The sequence below is a fragment of the Mastigoproctus giganteus genome, chromosome 10, assembly GCF_048544385.1.
Source record: "Mastigoproctus giganteus isolate SK-2022 chromosome 10, ASM4854438v1, whole genome shotgun sequence".
NCBI lineage: Eukaryota > Metazoa > Arthropoda > Arachnida > Uropygi > Thelyphonidae > Mastigoproctus > Mastigoproctus giganteus.
This window is the reverse complement of record NC_143584.1, coordinates 203,179,249-203,203,903: the sequence shown is the minus strand read 5'-3', so window position 1 is coordinate 203,203,903 and position 24,655 is coordinate 203,179,249. Positions and strand designations below refer to the sequence as shown.

Sequence of the window (24,655 nt, the reverse complement as noted above, 5' to 3'; positions counted from 1 at the left end):
GAAGAAAAGAAATCTCGCAGGTCATTCCATTTCCCCCATGGGCTCACATCTGGTGAGTATGGGCTTGGCACACCCAGGGTCCTGAGCTGGATATCATCATTCTTCTCTTTCCTGGTAATTCCCTTCTACTTTTGTCTCTCTCTTTCTCTCAGGGTAAATTTTTTTTTTTTTTTTTTTTTTGGCTGGTGCAGCATAAGCCTCAGGCTTCCTTGCACCACATAGCTGATAATAATAATAATAATAATAATAATAATAATAATAATAATAATACGAGGTTGGGAATAGCCATGAGATAAAGGCTCCATTGGAGAAGAGACAATCACCAAGTTGTGATCTGAGGTGCCTAAAGGACCACTCACTTTGACCGTGTACTTAGAAGGGTTGTTTGTCAGTAAAAGATCAAGTGTGTTGGCTGTATGGTTGGGATTGTCCGGTATTCTTGTAGGTAAATGAACAATCTGTGCAAGGTCATTAGTAATTGCAAAAGTCTCAGCATCTCAACCAGCTGGGTCGGTGTGACTAGAAAATGGAAGCCAGCTGGAGAACATTAAAATCACCAAATAAAATTACCTCTGTTAGGAAAGTTGGACTGGAGAAAGTCAAGTTGCAAAGAGAGGAAGTCAAAGAGCTCAAGTGATTAGTGGAGTAGTTGGGAGAATGGTAGAGAGAGCAGATGAATTCGACACAATGAGGTAGGGATTTTAAGACAGAGAAGATCGAAAAGAGGAGATTCCAAATTACCAAGTCTCTGACAAGGAATATCAGAACGGAAATATGCACAAGTACCACCTTTGAGGTGAAAGGAATCATACAGCGAATAATTTGGGCATCTGAGATGAGCAGTATTTGAATCAATCGATAACGGAGATTCTGTCAGAAAAAGTACATGGGGTTTGGCAGACTGCAAGTGGAAATGAACATCGTTGAGATAAGAATTGAGACCACGTATATTTGTGAAATGAACCAGGAAGTGTTTGGGAGGTTTAGATCTTTTTGCAGATAAGCTTACTCTATTAGTTTGACAATTCGTGGTATATTCAATAGCAAGAAAAAAGTGTGTGGGGGGGGAAGACATGCTGTATGAAGTAATGAAATTTTTGGATATGGCATACACATGGTAAGAATATACCCAAATCCTTGACATAACGTGGCCTCAACAATGCTCCCCGCATACACACTACTCGGACTCAATCCAGTCACTATGTGGCAGAGTAGAGGTAGCAAGATTATACACTAGCTGATCCGGAAGCCTCCTAGAGAGTTACCAATAGGTTCGGTCCTGTGTACTAACTAGCGGCCGGCCTGCGAACGCCGTTTTAGAGCTGTACCCTCGAAATGTAAGGAAGATTGGATCTTGCCATGATGTTCATCATAACCTCAAAAGTTGTCAGTCATAATGCATAATGGAAGAGATGGGAAAGGGTTGACCGGAACTTAGCTCTGGAGACTGAACATGGGTTCCACCACTTCAAGCCTCGAATAAGCAAAGTGGTGGTATTGCACTGGTTGATGAGAGTCATCTACCACCTAGCAATTGATTGGTGGAACAGACTTCCATCTTTTGTGGTGGAAGTTGATGGCCTAAATAAATTTAAAGCTGAGCTGGACAGGCATTTGGAATGAATAGAGGGGTGAAATGGGAGGGATTTTTTTTGGCTGATGCTGCATAAGCTTGCTTTCTTGCCTCTGATAATGGTAATATTTGAATCTAACTTATTTTATAATCACTTACTATGGGAGGTATTTAGACAATGTTCTGGTTTTTACTGATAGTAGCACTACTCAAGACATATCGCATTCGTTTAATAATATTCATCCTAGACTCAATTTTACATTGGAAAGGGAAAATACGGATACTAAGTAAATTTTCTAAATTTCATGCTTACTCGGGACACGAATAAAATCGAATTTAACATCTATCGTAAACCAACAAACATCAGTATTCTTCAACATTATAACACCTATCACCCATTCACCTACAAAAGGTCTATTGTTTTTAATCAGTTTCTCAATGCCTATAAATATTCAATGACGAAATCTGCTTTAGACTCAGAAATACAGATATTAACCAGCAGATTCTTAAACAGAGATTGCCCCCTTGCTACAATAAACTGAATTAGGGTACAAGCTGAGGATAGGATACAAAAAACAACACCAACCAACAATAATAATATCAAATAATATTTTATTTCTGTCCCATATGTTGTGGCCAGACCAATACAGAAATTATACGCCATATTGAACAATTGCTCAGTCCTTTCCTCTTTCGTGACACAAATAAATGACTTTGTATTCAACGTTTCTTGCAGTGATTGCGACCCGTCTTGCCAAGGATTGATGCGATTTCTGCTGAGTGTTCAAGTAAAACAGCACGTCTCCTCAGTTCGTGCTTCTCATTCAGCAGTGTCAGTATTAGCCTTTCATGCCATTAACAAAAACCATACATTTTTATTTAATGAGGACAAAATACTTAGTGTCCAACGTAATTATACGAGACTATTAATTGCAAAAACCATTGAAATTAAAAAATATGAGAATTCTATTAACGTACGTCTAATCTCCAATTTGTAGTCTTTTACATGCATGCACAAAGACAAATAATTGCAGCCTTTTATATGCAAAGACAAATGATCTCTCTATTTAAGATTAAAGCTCACATACTCCGTAATTTCCATTTCTGTGATCACAACATATAGTCAAAAAGCTCTGTCAGCTTCAGAAAGGAAAATTGTTTTTCAAAATTCACGTTAAACTTTTTAATTAATTTTTTAATTGCTTTTTGAATTTTTAATTAATTTTTGAATTGTATTCAATTGATTTTTTATTGTAATAATTTAGCATTAATCTTTTATTCGTTTTAATTTCTGGAGCGTATCAAATTGAGGTAAATTTCTCTTATTCTTCTATAAGCAGTCATTTATGTGCAACAGTATTAAAATCCTGAAATTCAAGTAGACGATATGAAAATAATTTTTTTTTTCATCCAGTTCCTATGTATCCGCTTTAAACACAACAATAAAAAGAGTTCCTCCATGCAGCAAGAGACAGTGGGTTGTATGATTGTGTGTTGATTTAAAATTATGCAATGCAACAATAAAGCTGAAGTACAATTTATGGATTACATGATACTACCTCAGACAATACCACATACCATAAACATGTTCCTTTATAGAATCTACAATACCCATAAACTTTAAAATGTGAATAAGGAAGCCCACAGATGGATCTGATCTAATTCCGTGAAAAAATGGAAACGCATTCATTTCTTCATTTAAGACATAATTTTGTAGAATAGAAATGATATAACACAAAATACACACAGTACTGAGGAACTCAGAGACTAGATAAAATCCATAAATGGCATGTTCATCAATCATACTACAGAGTATAGTTTGCTAAGAGCTCAGCAAGCATTCTCAGTCACTACCTTTACTTTAAGAGAGTAATAACCGCACATCCAGTGGAAACAGTAACTAGGGTTTAATAAGTAAGTTAAGTTAAGATAATACAAGAAGCTTTCAGGGTAACGAACCTCTTCTTCAGCAAGTGAAAACAAATGCATACAGAATACTAACAAAATATAGATTAGGGATAGAATAAAATAAATACTAAATGAGCTGTGCATGCTCAGATGACTTTGAGAGTGTGCACATGACTGCGAGATTGTGCAAACATTCATTCACTATATCGGTGCTCATTGTTGGTGCACAGAAGTGTATGGGATTGCTGACAGCATTTGTTGAGTTTCAAAACTGCTGATTCTAAGATAGGGTGTAGCCTTGTACCCTTGCAGCAATTTAAGGCTTTTGGACAGCTTGATATATTTAATGATTCTAACCAAAGGCAGTGACAGTATTGTCAGGATTGGTCAATCACCTCACAATTGCATCCGGGGTTAAGATCATAATGAGTTGATCCGAAATGTTCCGCGATTGTGGAGTGTTCAGTGTCACCTAGGCGAATCGATCTATCATGTTCTGCGAGCTGATCCTGAAGGTATCTTGAGCTCTCCCTATATAGCAACTGCCGCAATCACGGCATGTTACACAGTATACAATTCCACAGCGTAAGAGAGGGGCGATGGGAGTTTTTACATTTGAGACCAGAGAACGTAAGCAACTACCAGGAGCGAATTGTACTTATTTCATGCAGTACTTACGTAGGATCTTAGAAATCTGGTCCAACATGCCCGGTTAGTAAGGAATACAGGCTGTGGGTACACTGACGGCCTTGGATGAGTTGCAAGTTCTTGTGCTTCTAGCAAGCACCTGTCTAATACATAGTTTGGGTACCCACAATTGACTAGGTCAGATTTTACTCTGGAAATCTCAGTGCACCTGGCTTCCTCTGAGCTGGCATGGCTCCAAGCTTGAGAGAATAGTGCACGTGGAGTGTTGCTTTGATGAAAAGGGGCATAGGCTAATCTGTAGTTAGTAAACTGCCTGCACCACATTGGTTTATGGTACACCGAGGTTTCCAGGCGTGGACCCACGCGCTTCACTAGAACATCCAAAAAAGGAAGGGACCCGTTCACTTCTAACTCTAAGGAATAGTGGAATAGTATACCGTGTAACATGCCACGATTACAGCAGTTGCTATATAGGGGAGAGTTCAAGACGCCTTCAACATCGCCTCGCAGAACATGATAGACTGATCGCCTAAGTGGCACTGAACACTCCGCAATCACAGAACATTTCTGGTCAACTCATCATGACCTTAACCCCATACACGATTGTGAGTTTATTGACCAATCCCGGCACTACTGCCACCGGCTTTGGTTAGAATCGTTAAATATATCAAGCTGTCCAAAAGCCTTAAATTGTTGCAAGGGTATAAAGCTACACCCGATCTTAGAATCAACAGTTTTGAAATGCGACAAACGCTGGCAACAATCTCATACGTGTCTGTGCACCAACAATGAGGGCCAATCTAGAGAATGAATGTTTGCACAATCTCGTGCACACTCTCAAAGCATCTGAGCATGCACAGCTCATTTAGTATTCTGTATGCATTTATTTCCACTTGCTGAAGAAGAGGTTCGTTACCCTGAAAGCTTCCTGTATTATCTTAACTTAACTTACTTATTAAAATCTAGTTCTGTTTTTTTTTTATGAAAACCACAAACACGAGAGGTATTAGAACTTATAGTACTTGGTACCGTGATTGGGTTGAAGGTTGAGAAGACGAAAGAAGACATTTGTTGACATTGGACTTGAACTTCTGTAGACTGTAATTTTCAGGAAATACGTATGAAGGAAGGTTGTTCCAGAAAATGGCAGTTGAATGAATAAACAAGGAAGGTGAAATGTTGGTTCTGTGAGTTTGAAGTTGGAAAGTAAATGAAAAATGAATGCTGGTTGGTGGCGGCACGTGTTCGGACTGTTTTGAAAGAGAGAGTGAGAATTATAGAAGCCAATTCAGAAGAACCGTGCCCATGGAAATATCTGTAGAAAAGGCATGCAGCAAAAACAGTATGTCTATAAGACAGTGAGTGGAGAGACTCTGTTAGAGAGGAGTCATTAATTAACCTAACTGCCCTCTTCTGAATGGAATCCAGAAGCCTGAGAGATGTTTTGGGGACACCGCCCCAGATGTGGGAACAATATTCCATGGAAGGGCAGATTTGCAATTTGTACAGAGTGAACAGCTGTTTGGAAGAAAAGTAACATTGAGAACGAAAGAGAAAATCAAGTTTTTTAGATGCAGAGGAAGAAATATTTGTAATGTGCTTGTGCCAAGAGAGATTAGAAGTTAGGGTAATCCCTAAAAGAGATATATCATTTTGCCTAGAAATCGGAGTGTCACCAAAGATAAGCATAGGAGCAGAAGAATCCTTTTTTGCGAGATATAAGACAAGACTGAGTTTTAGAAGGATTGAAATCAACTAAGTTGTCTTTTCCCCACTGGAATTACCTGGAGATCGGCATTTAAGGAATTGGTAGTGGATATTCGAAAAGTTGAAGCTGATTGAGCAAGGCAAGTTTTCTCAAAATGGAAAGTGGAATGCAGTGTGCTATCATCGGGAAAACTATGGATAGGATTTCCAGTCAATGGAAGAAGGTCATTAATATACAAGAGTAAAAGAGTTTCCCCCAAGAACTGAACCCTGGGGTACACCAGCACTAGTGGAGAAGTTAGAAGACAGAGAGCCAGCTACCATCACCCTCTGTGAGTGATCAGAGAGAAAACTGGATATCCAGAGATGTCAAGAGCTGTCATCCTTGATATCCTTCAGATGTCAAGAGCAACTGCTTGTGTTTCACCAAACTTTTCCATTGAATTTGTCCATAAATGAGTAACATAAGCCAGAATATCACCAGTGGATTGACACTGACGGAATCCATACTGGCGATCGTTGATCAGACGGAAGGTTTCTAGGTAGTTTAAGAGTTGGCAGTTAATTGATTTCTCCATTACTTTAGAAAGAGTAGAAGTAATTGCAATGGGACAATAATTGGATGGGAGAGATTTGTTACCCTTTTTAGGAACTGGCTGGATATGAGCAAATTTCCAAGCAGAAGGAAAAACACCTTTGGAATAAGAAAGCGAAAAAAGGCAGCAAAGAACAGGAGTAAGTTCAGAAGCACAGGTTTTGAGAACAAGTGGAGAAATGCCATCAGGACCTGGAGCTTTCTAAGTATCTAGATTCATCAAAATCCTTCTGACATCCTTTTGATGGAAGCCCACAGGAGGCATTGAATGGAGCATGTTGGGAATGGTGGGATGCTAGCAGGTCAGCTTTATCCTTGGCTGAAGTGACAACAGAACCATCTGGTTTTGACAAATGTGGGAGCAGAGATGGGCAAAAGTTGTGGCCAATAGCTTTGGCAAGAGACCACAATGCTCGGCTACCATTAGGGCAAGAAGCGATTTTTCTACTCAGTCTGTTTCCACTGGATGTGCGGTATTACTCTATTAAATCATGGAATTCAGTACTACAGGCCCATTCTCCTTTACATCACCTTTACAGTTAAAGACAATTGACTGAATGTTAGTATGAATTAAGAAAACAAAAGTAAATTTACTGTAGAGCTTTGAGCAGCTTTGGGACAGCATCAAAGTATTCATGATGCTGAATTAGGTTAAGGAAGTTGGGGCTACAGCACATACTGTCAATACAACTCTGCTATTCCTGAGAGACTGCACTAGTGAGAAACTCAACTCGCATGACAATTTCTCTTGGCTACTAAATTTATGAACTGAGAAAGGCAATAGAGACTTTAATGACTAGTATAACTACTTTGATTTGATACCCACAGAAAAAAAAAAAAAGAGTGGAATAATTCAATGTGAAACTTCCTGTTTTAATTACAATTTTATAAACTGAGAATGTTAATGGTCTAACACCTTCAGTTGGACAGTATTCATACAAAATTAATTACAGTAAAACCTATTCTGTTTATTGCAGGCAACTTCTATCATTTTGTACTAAATTCTGATATAATAAAATGTATATTTATTATTGTATTAATGAAACTTGATGAATTTTAATAAAGAAATGCCATGTCATATGTCATTAATAATCATAATACAATCATTCATAATAATAAAAGTTAAATGGTTTATATAATAATTGTATCCTATTATTTTCTCTACAAAAAAAAAAACAGATGTATACCTGTTCTTTTTGGTTCTTAAGTTCCTCAAATTTTGTATTAGCTTCTGCAATTCCTTCTACTGTTTGCGGTAGTTGCGAAAGTGAAGACATGGCATCAGAAAGGAAAGCCTGAACAGAAGACGCATCTTTTTGAATTGAATGTTGCAAACATCTTACCATTGTGACATCAAGTTCAGTCAATAAATAATCAATAAAGGCTTTAATAGGGGCATAATTAACTGTGATACAGTTCAGCTTTTCTTCATCCCTATAATATAAATGAAAAAGCAATTAGACAAATTAGTCATGAAGATCTGAAAGATATTAACCTAATTTTTATCAATGTCAGTGACAGTTCAAATTGATAAATTTAATTCAAAAGAAACATTTTGTTCTATTACATGAAAATGATCGATTTTTGTCCATCTTTTAAAAAGCAATATTTAAGTAACCAGTTATGACTATCATTTCCATACTATGTTTTCTGCTAGCTTCAATACAAAATTCATCTATATTATTTATGAAGTCTTGAATGTATAGCAGGAGTTAAAAGATTGTAAGTGGGGCTTATAATTACATAATTTCAGCTTATGCACCAGTCTTAAAGAAAGCTGCTTTAAATAAACAACTGTTTTTCTCACTTGTTGCATGTACTGAAATGAAGAAATCTGAATGTGCGAACACTCACCATAAGGCAATTTTTGACTGACAAAAACATTCCCTATCATGCTTAAACCACCTTATTTGTTTGATTCGGTAGCATGTTACTTTTAAATATTCCCAAAATTAAAACAGAATATGAAGGAAAATGATTTGATTTGAGAAATCCTTTCCAACATGAATCACCTAAAATATTCACTAAAGAAAACACCCTAAAAAGTTTTGATCAGTGATAGGTGCAAGGGAACAAGTATTTGTGGTTGAAGAAGATGATTATATTGAAGAATATTAACAATTTACACATTAACCATTGAATAAAATTAATTATTTGTAACATTCACAAAACATTTTTATCAAATCTTGTAACATTCACAAAACATTTTTATCAAATCTTGTAACATTCACAAAACATTTTTATCAAATCTTGTAACATTCACAAAACATTTTTATCAAATCTTGTAACATTCACAAAACATTTTTATCAAATCTAGGTAGATGACTTTCATCAACCGGTGAAATACCACCACTTTGCTTATTGGAGGCTTGAAGTGGTGAAACCCATGTTTAGTCTCTAGAGCAAAGTTTCCGGCATCCCTCTCCCCCCCATACTTCTCCTTCAACCCATGCATGGTACTAAGTACTATAGGTTTTGATACCTTTCGTGTTTGGGGTTTTCATAAAAAAAAAAAAAAAAAAAAAACATTTGTTTATATAATTAGGCTTAGTACAATTTTGGAAGACTGTGCCCAATGAAGGGAGAGCTAATCTAAATATATTTTTCTTAATTTATATTTGGACTGACTTCTTACAGCTGCTAATGTCACCCAGTCTTACAATAAAAAAACAAATGGAGCATTTACATTTCATATCCAACAGATTGGAGGAGAATTGAAGCATTTGAGATGTTTTGCTGGAGAATATTGATGAAAATCAACTGGAGAAACAAAAAAAAGAATGAAGAGGTCCTCAGAATAGCTGAGGAACAAAGAACAATCAAGAAAACCATAATAAAGAGGCAGATGTGGTTCCTAGGACATCTCTGTAGACACAATGATTGGATAGTAAACATACTAGAACAGATTGAAGGGAAAAGAAGCAGAGGACAACTAAGAATCACACCACTTGATGACTCGCTCTGACTCTCAAGAATGAACTATAGTGAAGCAAAACAAAAAGCCCAAATTTAGGATGAGTGGAAAAAAAAGATCTCCATGGTGACAAGGCTTGGCCCTTAGAATGATGATGATGATGATTAATATTGTGAATCATCTGTAGTTCTATGTGTAACAGATAGTGATATCTTGTGCAGTATTTATCAAATTACACAAAAATATAATTTTTTCCACCTTCAAAAATCAAGGTACACAATATTGCCTGGTTTGAATTTCTGGAAATTGCCAAAAATGAATGAAAGGTTTTTTTTTTTTTTATCAGTTTAATTTAAAACCAAAAATGAGAGAAAACTATGTGTACCTTAATTCAGGAGTCAAAAGATCATGATGCTCTTCAATGGCATGAAGCTACCAGTAAAATTGGGAGATTTGCAAGCCAAGTATATATATTGGTAGATTTCTTTTTTATGGGAATTACAAACACACATCTATCAACCCTTTCTACTCTAGTGCTGTGGATGAGCTGTTTGCATTATTGCCAGAACAACTAAGGCCGTGGAGCATCAGCATATCATGCCTGTAAACTGTGCATTCTATGTGGAGAGATGAGAGAAACAGAGAGAGAAAAAAAAAACTATATCTTTGTCTTAGGGTTAGGCGCTAGAGTCAGTGGGCATTGTAAACACCTCCAAAACAGCAACCTACACTTAATGTTTCTACTTCAGATCATTTCAAACTAGAAGGGGCATTTCTAACATTTCACTGGATACCGCCAGGGACTCACTTTTTCTATTCTCATTTGCAAGATGGATGTTGTTCAAATTGGATGTATTGCACATTTATGTATACAGTTTATTATTGCGAGTAGAAAGAGAAAACAATGATGGTGGATTCATCTAGCAAATTCAAATAGGTTAAAAAAAGGACAGTTTCATATTATATTTAAAGCACATAGGAAGTTTCCTGATGACTCGCTCTGACTCCCGAAAAGTTTTTTTTTTTATTTTAATGAATGTCAATACAGAGTTCTGACCAACTTCTAATGTTAATTAGTAAAAATATCACAAAATTTGTGATTTTTTCATTAATTCTGTGATGCGGAAATCAATACAAACTACTGTTTCTCTGCAATAGACGATGGTGCTTATGGATGAGATGGTGATTCGAACATCTTTAAAAATTCAAATTTTGGAAGAAGACTGCTAATGAAACAACTTAATTTGCCATTAAATAGAGCTCTTCATGGTACAAATAAGTCAGGAATGCCATTTATTTTTGTAAGGGACAAAGCATTTGGACTGACTGAAAATTTAATACGACCATACCCACCAAAAAATCTGAGCAGTGAGTGAAGCATTTTCAATTACAGATTAACTCGAGCAAGGCAACTTGTAGAGCATCAGCATATCATGCCATGAGTTTGGAATACTGAGCAATAAGTTGCACATTTTTCACTCTAGCATATTACTGAATCCCCATTCCACTATCGAAATAATAAAAAATTGTTGCATAATTTGTGAGAAGAAGGGATGAATATGTTTTTGAAGACACATTAAATTGTGAGATGGAAGACGGAATGGAAATGACAGCAGTTGCAGGGTGATCTTCAGGAGTGTCAATAAGCGAATCTTTTTCTACATATTTCAATGGTGTCAGCACCGTTTCATGACAAAATACTACAATATAACAACAATAAAATTTATCCTATTTTTTAAATTAGTAAAAACAGAGCTAAAAGGCTCAATAACTTCTATGTTATTACAATATATTTAAAAGAGTAAGAGATTACCTCAATCTTTTACGTAGAATGCTTCCAGTCAATGCTCTCCAAATGTAATGAATAAAATAAACAGATAAAATAACTTAATGAATTCTTTCACTCATAGAAATATGACCGATTCAATGTGCAATGGAATTGAAAGCCGAGAGCCCCCATCCGACCCCGAAACACATCAAACCAACTCAGCAAGACCATGAGTGTGAGAAGACACTGTGTCAGAATAAATGATTTAAAATTGTAAAACTGCTTATGAGAATAAATAATTAAAATCACAATTAAAAATTAAAAAATCACAATTAAAAATTTGGATGAACACACAAATTACAATGAATTTGAATTCAACTTATGTGGAAATCAAAAGATTTTTTAAAATTATTTTATACTTTCCCTCACACATAATAAATTCCATTAAAACCTTTTGTTAGTCCTCTGGGGTAATCTTTAATGCTGCGTTGTACAAGCAGGCCTCCTTTCCATCTCACAAATAAATTTTTTGGTATCAAACATCATCTTTTCCAAATAATAATAAACAAATGAATGAAGCTCAACAACCCCATGCATAGGGAGAATTTCTCCTCAGCTAATATAAATGCCAAGTTGCTGGCATTTTCAATGCCTTTGACGGCATCACCAGGCATTGAATACCAGTGAAAGTTGTCCAATGTGCATTGGAAGTGCCCATCTAGATTGCATGCCTTTTCCCTCTGCTTCCTGTAAAACTGGGAGTTCAAAGGCATTTCCAATGGGACACTTTAAGCACCTGTCTAGTATAGCCCTTAGACTAACTGACCATGTCCTGAGTAAAACTTTCCTGCATAAGGGTTTGGATGAAAAACATTAACATTTAATATGAATTTCTATAACTGTACTTTTTTAAGACTGGTATGATTTTCAGATATACATATGAAAGGAAGTAATTCTGAAGGAGAAGACAAAATAAAAAATATTAGTTCACTGAGTCTAGAGCTGAACCTCGACGAAAGGTGGCATTAGAAATGCCAGTTAAGGTGACAAAGCCTTCTGTTACTGGAAAGATGTGCCAAGGACAATAATGTTTTAAATAAATGGAAAAAAAAATTAGGGCAAAAAAACTGAATAACTGTAAGGAATGTTAAAGTTATAAAGTGTCAATAAGGTTTCAACCTAAAATCTAACAATGATCATTTCCTGTCTAGTTGGTAGTAACAAGAATATTCATCATATTTAATGAATGTATTAGGAAAATAAATAATACAAGAATGTTAGTCTGAAATGTATCTATAACAATGGCAAGTGCACTGTTAATAAAATGAGTGAACTTAAAACTCTTTGTCAAAACAATTAACATTGACAAAATAGAGCTAATGGAAACTGTTCTTAGATATACAAAATTATTAACATGTTTCAATTTTTAATTATTTAGTCTATGCTCTCCTAACTTTCATAACTTTTGTTTTTGTATAAGTAATTTTTATTCCAAAGTTTCAATTTTTAATTATTTAGTCTATGCTCTCCTAACTTTCATAACTTTTGTTTTTGTATAAGTAATTTTTATTCCAAATTCTCTACAACCTTCATTTTATTCAAAGATTCGTAGATATTTTGCAGACCACTATTTTAGCTGATTCTCTGACACTGACTGACCGTGTACTGGCACTAACTTATTATCTAACATGTCACAAATTCTTTAGTGCTAGCTTACAGTTGACAGTCATTGAAAAAATTTTTTCCTGTTCATCTAGCATCAGGCTAGATAATGGTTTTAATTCCTGCAAGGTAAAGGCACAAAAATCTGTGAGATGACAAGTAATAATAACAGTTTAAGTGCTTTTTTTATTGTTATTTAAAATGCATGCACTATCATTTTAACATGAGAGAGAGAGAGAGAGAGAGAGAGGGGGGGGGGACAAGAGCTGCATTTATTTGATCATTCTGGCATTTGTTTTCATGATATTTGCTGTGCCTCATTTTACAACAGAGCTTTCAGAAAAGAAACAAATAAATTACAGATTCTCAAATCCAGTAACCCTGGGGCCTGACTACTGCCAGGTTTTGGGATGAAACCTTATTGATATCATCTAATAACCTTATTGATTATTAGATGATATTGCCTCATTTTTTTTTTTTTTTTTTTTTTTGTTAGTTGTTGGCGCATTGGCTTCTGTGGCCATATTGCACCTCCCAAGGTTTTTGCATTTTCTACTCTGATACAAGCCCGAGGCGGAATTCAAACCCGCGACTTTTGGGTTGCCAGACAGGCACTTTACCCACCCGGCTAGCCCGGTCATATTGCCTCATCTATCATAGTTCAACATAATATATCAGTATACTTCACTTTATTTTCACTATGATATACTGTTGTACTGCATAGAGAAAATAGAAAATAAAGAAGTGTACTGCATACACTAAATAAATACTGAATCAACTAATACCTTTCTTTCATCATATGGCCATTATAATATATCCATAGTGTAACAAAGAAGCATAAAAACATTTTTTGGCATGTGTCCTTCCATCAATATATCTATGGGAAAATAGATTTCAATTTATGAGCTTACTTGTCAGGGAATATACAGTGTTCAAAAATAGGATATCACTGTATAGATTTACTGAAGATGGTTTGTTTAATTTGTTGCTGGCGTTGTTGTGCTGCTACTAATGGTTTTAAACACATTTTCATCTCAGGCCATATTTCACCAGTGTATTATATCTGTATAAGCGTGTATTTGTGTGTCAATTAAAATGTTGCACCAGCTGATGATATTGGTTGATGTGTGTGTAGATTATTATTATTACCATTATTATTTCCAAATAAATGTCCCTTTACAGCTATTCAGTAGAGGACATGGGTTACATGATAATATGGAATAAATATCGACATACTATTTACAGTTTATGTACAAAGTACTCAGTTGGGTTCATACAATACATGGCTTTAAACAGCCTCTGGTTAACATAAATACAACAATGCGTGGATAATGTAGCATCACCGAAAAAGTCTCACCTAGAGCTTGATGAGGGCATACATATCTCCGAGAGAGGAAGATCTGTAGGTTTCGTCCTTGAACAGCTTCTGAAAGTCTATGGATAACCTATTAACTATTTCGATGGAATTAAATGGAAACATATTATCCAGGGAGGTCGGGCTACACAACTTAGATCTGTATGGGACTGCATTGGTATGACTTCTATTATGATCTGATGGTCTGGCAACAATATCCCAGATATCAGGTGAGTTTAATGTTCTGGACAGAAGCTGAGTAAAGATCACAAGGTTCCCAGAGATGATGTGATACTTCCATGGTAGCATATTTAAATTGGAGAGCAGGACAGATTTTGAGATTGTAGGTGGTAGACCTGCAATCTTATTCAGCCATTTTAAAATCCAGTATTGCAGGGATAAGAACTGTGTTTGGTAAGACAGGGGTGCAGAGGACCATGTAGTTGAGGCATATAAAGGAGTTGGGATTATGCAATAAAGAATATAGTTGATGATAAGATGCAGATTATGAAATTTGAAGATCTTGTGTTTCACTGCCCATATAGCTGCATATGTTTTTTTTCTGAGTGGAATTAAAATGAGGCAAGAATGTATGATCTTTGTTCCAGGTGAGACCTAAATCCTTATGCTGGAAGACTTTTTCAATGGAGAGAGTTCTATTATGATGTTCACATCATTAATATTTCTCTTTTTGGCGATAGTAAGTTGAGTGGTTTTAGTAATAGTAATAGAGGCATGTGATGCAAGAAAGCAAGTGTATCAGCTTATGTAGCATCAGCCAAAAAAATAAATAAATAAAATAAAAATATAAATTAAAAAAAAAAAAAAAATTCACACAACCATTTCCTCTAAAAGTTTGTCCAGTTCCTCCTTGAATTTATTTCAGATATCAATTTCCACAGCAAAAGATGGAACTTTGTTGCAGCAATTAACCACCAGCTGACTAAAAGCAAATTTCCACACATCTATTCTACAGCTGTCTTTCCTCGAATTGAATTTATGCTCCCTTAGGTTCATAATCTGAGCAAGTGGAAGAATCCCATCAGAATTCAGCGTGCTCAACCCACTCAAAGCTTATACACCTCAATCAGATCATCTCACAGGTGCCTAAGCCTCCACATGCTGCAACTTGCAGAGCTGGTAAGAGGATCCCTTCATTCTCCTCACCAATCTTGTTGCCGTTCTCTGTACATGCTAAAAATTTGCAGGAGCAGCAGTGTGTAGCACATAATTCTTGATCAGACCGGGGTTCAAGCCCGTGAGCCACCAAATACGTAGGATGCGGAAAGGTCAGTGAATGACCACCACATATGAGCAATATGGCCTTAGTTGCTAATACTCCTAAAAACCAAATAACAACAACAATCACCTCCTTTTCCCTGCTAGCAAAATTCCTGTATATCATTGACAAAACCCCATGACCTTCTCCTGCAGCCTGTCTGCATTGCTCAGAAAAATTCATATCTGACAGCACAATTACTCCCAGATCTTTTTCATTTTCTACCACCCTAAGTGTAGTACCACGCAGTTGGTATGTTCCTCTGGGATTACTTCTACCCATATGCAGTACTTTACATTTGTCAAAGTTAAACTTCAATTGCCACTTCTCAGCCCATATGCCCAAATTTTCTAGATCCTGTTGCAGTAGCACACTGCCATTACTGTCATTAACAATCCTGCCAACCTTTGTATCATCTGCATACTTCAACACTAAGCCTGATATACCTACATCAATATTATTGATAAATATACAAAACAACAGTGAGTCCAACACCGAACTCTGTGGGACTCCACTAATAACATTAGTCCATGAAGAGCAGCATCCACTGATTACCACCCTCTTTCTTCTTCCACTCAACCACCCTTTTATCCTTCGTAGCAAATTACCCTTCATACCATTCTGCTCCAATTTGAACAGTAGTCTTCCATGCACAACAGAGTCAAAAGCTTTCCTGAAATCCAAGTATATGATATCAAAATTATTTTTTGCATCCAGTTCCTTTGTAACCACATCATAGTATCCAATCAAATTTATCAGACAAGACTTTCCCTTAACAAACCCATGGTTTGTCTGAATTATTGCTGCAGTCTTGTCTAGATGATCCAGCAATGCATCTTTAACCAGTGACTCCATTATTTTATCTTTGTTTATAGAGAGCCCAATGGTATCGAGGTAATTTTCAAGTTCTTGTAACTGTCAGCTGGAGATCACTGTGGTAGATTGGAGACTCTGGGGCATTTTGTGACAATAACGAACTTTCAATCATCAGTGTACGTGGTAAAATTAGCATGATTTGTGAGGAAGGGTTCTAAAGATGCAGCAAAGAGGGAGGCAGAGAGAACATTCCCTTGGGTTTTCTTATGAAAAATCTTAGTTTCAATGTAGTTATATATAATAATGGCAAGAGGTAAAAAATTCATGGGAAGTTGAATTTCATTCTTCCTGGTAAATTTTAAGCTGATATACATAAAAGAAAAGAAACAGTAGATTTCATGATATATTAGCATTAGCAAAGGCATATGTCGCAAGCAAGAATTATATGCTTCTACTTAGACAATATCAGCCAAAAAAATAATAATAATAATCCCATTTCACTCATTCATTCGCTCCAAAATCTGTCCAGTTCTTCCTTGAATTTACTTAAGCTATCAACTTCTACAATGACCGATGGACGTTTCTTCCAGCATTCAACAACCCTCTGACTAAAGGTAAATTTCCGCACATCTATTCTACAACTGTCTTTCCTCAATTTGATTTTATGCCCCCTCAGGTACATTATCTGAGCAAAAGAAAGAATCCCATCAGCACTGAGCTTGCTCAAACCAATGAAAGCCTTACAACCTCAATCAGATCACCTTGCAAATGCCTAGTCTCCAGACACTACAATTTGCAGAACTTAAGCCTTTCTTGGTAAGAGCAACCCTTTGTTCCCCCTCATCAATCTCGTTGCCCTTCTCTGTACTCGCTCCAGCAGCTCTACATCCTTCTAGAGACCTCCAGGCTGGTATGCAGTACTCAAGGTGTGGCCTCACCACTGCCTTATACAAGGGTATAAGGTAATGGATAATCACCTCCTTATCCCTGCTAGCAAAATTCTGTATATCATTGACAAGATCCCAAGAGCTGCTCTGAAAACTTCATATCAGAGAGCACCGAACGCTGCGCCCACGCGAGACGGTCGCATTGCCTTGTGCTCCTGCTTAATGTATTTTGTTTCAATTCTATTTTTCTATCCAAGTCAAGTATTTGATATTCAGTGATTCCCAAGTATCCTGAGTATCTAAATCTGATGAAAGCATCACTCTGGAATGACCAGGTAAATTTTTATTAGCAATTTTGAATATTGAATTCCCAGCCAGCTATTCATTGTTTAAATCAGGCCATGGAATGCTTTGCAGTACAAGGTCACACTAACAAACGTATTGTGATCACAACCCCACCTAAAAGAGATCAAAGCACAGCTGGATAGCTTCCTATGTCTCACTACTGAAGGGAGCGAGTTCCCACTGCGACACTTTGAATGACTGGGAGCAAAGACTGCTAATTACCGCAGACTGGCAAGCTACTTTAACTGAAGTGTTCTTGCATCTCACTTATTTACCCCAACCCATGTGTAACTTTTGAACATGTTAAAATATTCCAATCTGTCATATTGCAGAAATAACTGTCCTTTTTAATTTTTCTACTATGGGCGGACCCTCATACTGCCGCATATCTCGGCTTCTAAACATTGGCAAAGATAATTGAACTACCATTTTACCACTTACGAACTATTAGCATTAGCATTAGTAGAGTCATATGATGCAAGAAAGCAAGCTTATGCAGCACCAGCCAAAAAGAAAAAAAAAAAAAAAAAACTTCCACTTCACCTCTCCGTTCGTTCGAAATACCTGTTAAGCTGAGCCTTAAATTTATTTAGGCTATCAACTTCAACAACGAGGGATGGAAGTTTGTTCCACCAACCAACCACCCGCTGGCTAAAGGCAAATTTCCGCACATCTATCCTACAACCGTCTTAGCTCAATTTGAATTTATGCCCTCTCAGGTGATTATTCTGAGCAAGAGGCAGAATCCCATCAGCATTGAGCATGCTCTAACCACTCAAGGCTTTATACACCTCTATCAGATCACCTCGCCGGTGCCTAGTCTCCAGACACTGTAATTTACAAAACTTAAGCCTTTCTTCGTAAGAGCAAATCTTTGTTCCATTCACTAATCTTGTTGCCCTTCTCTGTACTCGTTGCAGCAGCTCTATATCCTTCTTGAAATGAGGCCTCTAGACCTGTATAAAGTAGTCAAGGAGTGGCCTGACCATTGCCTTATACAAGGGAATAATCACCTCCTTATCCCTGCTAGAAAAATTCCTGTATATCATTGATATGACACCATGAGCTACTCTTGCAGCCCATCTGCACAGAGAACTTCACATCTGCCTGCACAATTACCCCCACGTCCTTTTCATTCTCTACAACTGTCAGGTAGTACCACAGAGTTGGTACGCTGCTCTGGGGTTGCTGTTTCCCATATGTAGTACTTTACATTTGTCAATGTTAAACTTCATTTGCCACCTTTCAGCCCATCTGCTCAACCTTTCCAGATCCTGTTGCAGCAGCATAGCGTCAGTAGTGTTCGTAACAATCCTGCGAACCTTTGTATCGTCTGCAAACTTGGACATTAAGCTTGATATACCAAAATCAATATTATTTATAAATACAGAAAACAATAATGGACCCAACACTGAACCCTGAGAGACTCCACTAATAACATTAGTCCACGAAGAGCAGTGTCCATTGATTACCACTCTCTGCCTTCTCCCCCTCAACGACCCCTTTATCCATAGCAGCAATTTGCCTCCAATGCCACACTGCTCCAATTTGTGCAGCAGTCTTACATATGCAACAGTATCAAAAGCCTTTCTAAGATCCAAGTATATAATATCAAAGTTATTCCCTGCATCCAGTTCTTTTGTGACTGCATCATAGTATCCAATCAAATTGGTCAGGCAAGACTTCCCCTTAACAAAACCATGCTGTGTCTGAGCTATAACTGAAGTCTTGTCTAGATGATCCTGCAGTGCTTCTTTAACCAGTGCCTCCATTAATTTTCCTAGAAGAGAAGTTAAACTCACAGGTCTATAATTACTTGTGTCAGCCTTCGATCCTCCTTTGTGAATTGGGGTCACATTTGCACATCTACAGTCTATGGGTACCTCCCTTGAGTGCAAGGAAGCTCTCATAATTATAGCTAAGGGTTTGCTTACTTCCTTTGCTGCCTCCTTTAATAGAACTGGATAGATCCCATCCACCCCAGGTGCCTTTCTTGTGTTTATCTTCAACAATTTCTCCTCCACTTTACTCTCAGTTATTACAAGATTATCTAGCTTACTGTCAGAGTTGAATACACCCCTGGCATTCCCCTCGCTGAATAACTCCTCATGTGTGAATGTCGATGCAAAATATTCATTTAGTTTGTTAGCTAACTGAGCAGGATCATCAACAGTTGAACCATCGATATCAAATGGACCAATCTGATTCATCCCCTTCCTTCTAGAGTTTACATAAGTAAAGAACTCTTTGCTGTTTTTCTTTGCATCCTTTGCCAAAGATTTCTCATAATCTGCCTTCCCCTGCCTCACCTCCTTTGTAATTTGGTTACAGATCCACTTATAACTATCATAGGCTTCTGTGTCACGTGTTAATTTATTTGTATCCCATGCATTTTTCTTCTCTGCCATATGTCTCATTAGTTCATCTGACATCCATTTAGGCCTAAACCTTGAACAATATTTCTTAGTTGGTATGTAAAGCCTAGTAGCTTCCAAGATAAGTTCTTTGAATGCTTCCCATTTTGAATTTGCTGTTGGTAATATCATCAGTTGGTCCCACTGTATAGAATTTAAATACTGTCTCAGACCATCGTAGTCGTCTTTACGAAAGCAATAACCCTTCCCTTTCCCCCTAATGGTAGTTACCTCTTTGAGTAAATCCCACTTCAGCACACTGTGATCACTGCCACCTAGTGGTTCCTCTATCTGCAGATTCTTAATGCATGAAGAATCACTACTGATAATCAAATCAAGAGTATTACTCCCTCTAATTGCCTCCCGAACATGCTAATACAGAAAACAATCATCCAATAAATCTACAAAAGCCTTGCTAGTGTGAGTGACCAACCCACAAATTCCAGTCAATATCTCGGAAATTAAAATCCCCCATTAGAAGACTCTGATTTACTGGCCCACTCTATTTCCCTGTACAGTTTCTTATTATACTCATCAGAGTCATTAGGCCTATAGCACACTCCTACTCTCAATTTTGATCTCCCAATGCTTATGTCACACCATACTGACTCGACACTGCACTGTCCAGCGATGTTGACTGGCTTCACTTCCTTGGATTTTATGTGTTTCTTAACTAATAGCATAACCCCTCCTCCCTTCCTATCCTGTCTATCCTTTCTGTAGACGTTGTACTCCCCAAATTCCAGTTCTGCATTCCTTATATCTGTGTGACACCATGTCTCTGATTTTCCAACAATATCCGCCTTTGATGCTTTGAGCAATACCTCAAATTCATCAAATTTATTTACCAAACTCCTAACATTGCTGTACATGCAAGTATACATGCACCTATTCTTTTTCTTAGCTACCCTAACACAACCCATGTGTTTACTTGTACCGCAATGACTCCCAGCAGTCTCTGAAATATCCTGCATCTTGTTTTCCAGGCTTCTGCTCATTCCAATAGAAGCAGTGCAAGAATCACTTTCACCTCTGCCAGTGGCTACTGTTAATCTATTAGTCCTTGTATTTCCCCCCCAAGCTAGCAGTTTTCCGACCCACCTAACACTGCCTCGATAGCATCAGCAAATATTCTTGCACCCTTTATACTTACCAACTGTGTAGGAATAACCCCACTAATCTGAACCCTCGCAAATCAGAAGCCATAATTACCATGTTATATTCACACACACACCGACTATGTCTGACTTTGAGGAACAATTCGTTGAGGGAAACCAGAATGAGCCACATTCCACGGAAGACCAGGAAGATGCTGAAGGACAGCTACTCGTACCAACTGATAAAAAGCATCCAAGGAAACTGACTAACAAAGAGGAACAAAAAACAAACTCAGGAATGGGCGAAAATTAAGAGATAATTACAACGAACGATGACTACCAAACGGAACCATCACAGACCAGGTACTGTCATTGCACCTGGACCTGGAGGATATCATGCTCCAAAAGGATAATCAAATCACTACTGCAGTTAGAGGAGAAATTATCCGTGTGTGGTCGAAAATGAAGCATGTGCTATCAAATTTGAACGTGAAACACGAGAGAACCAAAGCGAAACTTGACGCCTTTCTAGATAAAAGGGTAAATGAAAATACTACAGCACCCCTTACATACGCCCAAGCGTTGAGGATGATTCCACCAGATACAACTACCACCAACAAACCAACAGATCACCAGAAGAAGAAAGCGCTTCTCAAAGAACCTCACCTTGTCCTATTGAAAGCTACAAACAGCTCATCGCTAGACGCGAGCGAATCAGTTAAAATTATTGTGGTCCAGAAGCTTGCTCACGACTTAAAAACAACTAAAATAAAATCCATCAGGAAAACTAGAAACACTGGTGTCATAATCGAGACTGTAACAAAACAAGAGGCCCAGGCAATCATTTCTAATCCTAGAATTAGTTCTCTCGGTCTAACAGCAGAATACCCCAAGAAGAAAGGCCCATCAGTCCTTATTTTTGACTTGGACAGGGAAATTACTCCAGACAGCATCGCTGAAGAAATTTTACACAGGAACATTCGACCCAAGAAAAAAGAGACAAGGAGCACATAAAACCAAAATACTGCACCAAGTCGAAGCCTCCCAATCTCTGCAATTGGGTAGTGGATCTCTCCACAAGCGTGGAACCAACTAAAACTTCAAGACAGGATCTTTATTGGTTGGAGCAGCCACCGCTTCAAGGAACATGGCTGTTCCTAAATGCTTCAGATGCTGTCGTTTTGGGCACACCACCCACACGTGCACACAGAAGGAACCAACCTGTGGGTATTGTTCCCAAAAAGGGCATCATTATAGCAGCTGCCCAAACAAATCATCTGCTGTGGTGTGCACAAACTGCAAAGCAGTAAAACTGGATGCATCCCATTCAATCAGGGACAGCAAATGTCCTATTTACATCAAGGCAAAGCGAAACCAACAACTAAAGACCGACTATGGTAGTGAGGCCTAAATCATTCAACAACAGTATTATTAAATTTATACAACTTAATGCTCAGCAAGCACGTGCAGTAGCGGAGGAAATAAGGAAAAAGGCAGATGAAGAATACATTGATATATTACTACTGCAAGAACCATACACCCACTCCAAGAAAGTTAGAGGCTACCCTCTCGCATATAAAATAATTCAAGCAGATGAAGATATTCCCTGGGCTGCCATAGTCATCTGGAACCTGAACATAATGGTCACCAAAATTTCTTCTCTCTGCACAGTGTGGGCAGTGTGGGCCCATGTAATTGGCCCCTTAGGTGTCTTCTATTTAATATCACTCTATTGTAGACCCAGTCAAGACATCAGCCCAGCTATTGACTACCTAAGAACAGTTACCACTACTCTACCTAATGCTAAAATCATCCTGGGGGCAGATGTTAACTGCCGTTCTCCTGCTTGGCACAGCCTCACAGCTGACCGACCTGGTTGCCATAATGGGCGGCATTCGGAAGACTTTCTAGCCACCTCACCATTTAATATAATAAACAGGCCCAATAACCTCCCAACATTCTCCAGTACTATGTGGGAGTCTACAATAGACATAACAATTGCCACAAGATCAATCTCAAGTAAGGTGTCGGGGTGGCAGGTCAATGAAGCCTGGACCACCTCTGACCATAGAGCAATAATATACAGCCTCACAAGAAATATAGAATCAACTCCTACTCCGCACTACGATATCAATCGCTATGCCATCAGCAAAGCCAATTGGCAGCTGTTCACCACCTCTCTCCAGTCAACAATCATGGATCGCCCTTCTGAAATCCTCTCCCTGAATTCCAAGCAGCATCAGATGCTTTCACTGACATCATCACTCTCTCCTGCAATCAATCTATGCCCAAGAAAAAATCTCTTCCAAGTTCTGTTCCATAGCGGTCTCATGAACTCGATCACCTACGCTGGACTGTTCATAATGAGAGGAAAGCTTTTCAAAGAGCTCACACTTGTTGGCCAGCTACTGATGTGGAAGCTCTTCGTGAAGACTACAAGAGGACCAGGAACCAATACACTTCCATGATCAGGCAGCGAAAAAGAACTACGTGGGAGCAGCTGGTTACCACCACTGGTAACTCGGACCCTTGGGGAGTGGTGTACTGAGTTACTACCAACAAATTGCCAAGAGGAGAAGTAGTCCATTCCACAATAACACCACGAAGAATCATGACGTCATGGGAGCAATCCATGATGAATATCTTGGATACTTTCTTTATCAGCGACGCCGATCATCTCACAACACAACAGCAGCAAATTTGTCTAGATAATGACAATTACCACATTGACTCTGTGGAGGAAGAATTTAACACTGAAGAACTGCAGCAAGCCCTTGGCAAAATGAAGGATAAAAAATCCTCGGGACCAGATCGCATTGAACCAGAAATACTAAAAAAGGTATTTCTGGTCCAGAACAGAAATACTAAAAAAGGTCGCCCAGGTAAATCCACAATTTCTGCTTAACCTGTTCAATAAATGCCTAGCCCAGGAATCCTTCCCAGAAAGCTGGAAAATAGCTGAACTAAAGTTAATACTCAAAAACCCATCGAAGCCTCCATAACAGCCTAACTCATACTGGCCCATTGCCCTTTTGTCCACATTGAGCAAGCTACTTGAACACCTCCTCCACACCAGACTCCTAACACACTACACAGAAGCTGGCCTATAATCCAATTCACAGTGTGCATTTCGCCCAGGATGCTGCACAGAGGATGCTCTCTACCAAATAATCCAAGCTGCAGCCAGCACTAGTTACAAGTACTTCCTCCTCATAACCACTGACTTTGCCAGAGCCTTTGACATGCTCTGGTGGCCAAACATTCTTCACAGGCTAAGAAGACTGGCATGCATATCAGCCAACTTATACAAGTGTATACAAAGTTACCTTTCCAACAGGAAGATCACCATCTCCTCATCATACCAGAAGCTCACCAAATCTATCTACAGAGGCTGCCCACAGGGCTCGGTCCTCAGCCCGTTCCTCTGGAACATCGTCCTTGATGATTTACTTGGCCTGGATCTGGGCCCTGTTACTATCCAAGCATTCGCAGATGATATTACCATCTCCATCGCAGCGGACACTAGAGCAGCTCTCGAGGCCACTGGAAATCAAGCACTACAGATCTTACAGGACTGGGCGACTCTACACAAGCTCCAGATTTCTCCACAGAAGACACAATCCATACTTCTCAAAGGCACCCCGCAAATATCAAGGTCTCCTTACCAGCTTGATGGTTTTTCCTTGTA

The 24,655-nt window shown here is 38.1% G+C and overlaps 1 protein-coding gene across 1 annotated transcript in view; it reads right to left on the bottom strand.

The window, feature by feature from the left end:
* btv (dynein cytoplasmic heavy chain beethoven) overlaps positions 1-24,655 on the bottom strand; it is a 696,240-nt gene that overhangs the window by 553,824 nt on the left and 117,761 nt on the right. The window contains exon 12 of the mRNA XM_090384033.1: positions 7,619-7,865. Within this exon, the coding sequence (XP_090240159.1) occupies positions 7,619-7,865 (247 nt within the window). The remainder of the gene's footprint in view (positions 1-7,618; positions 7,866-24,655) is intronic.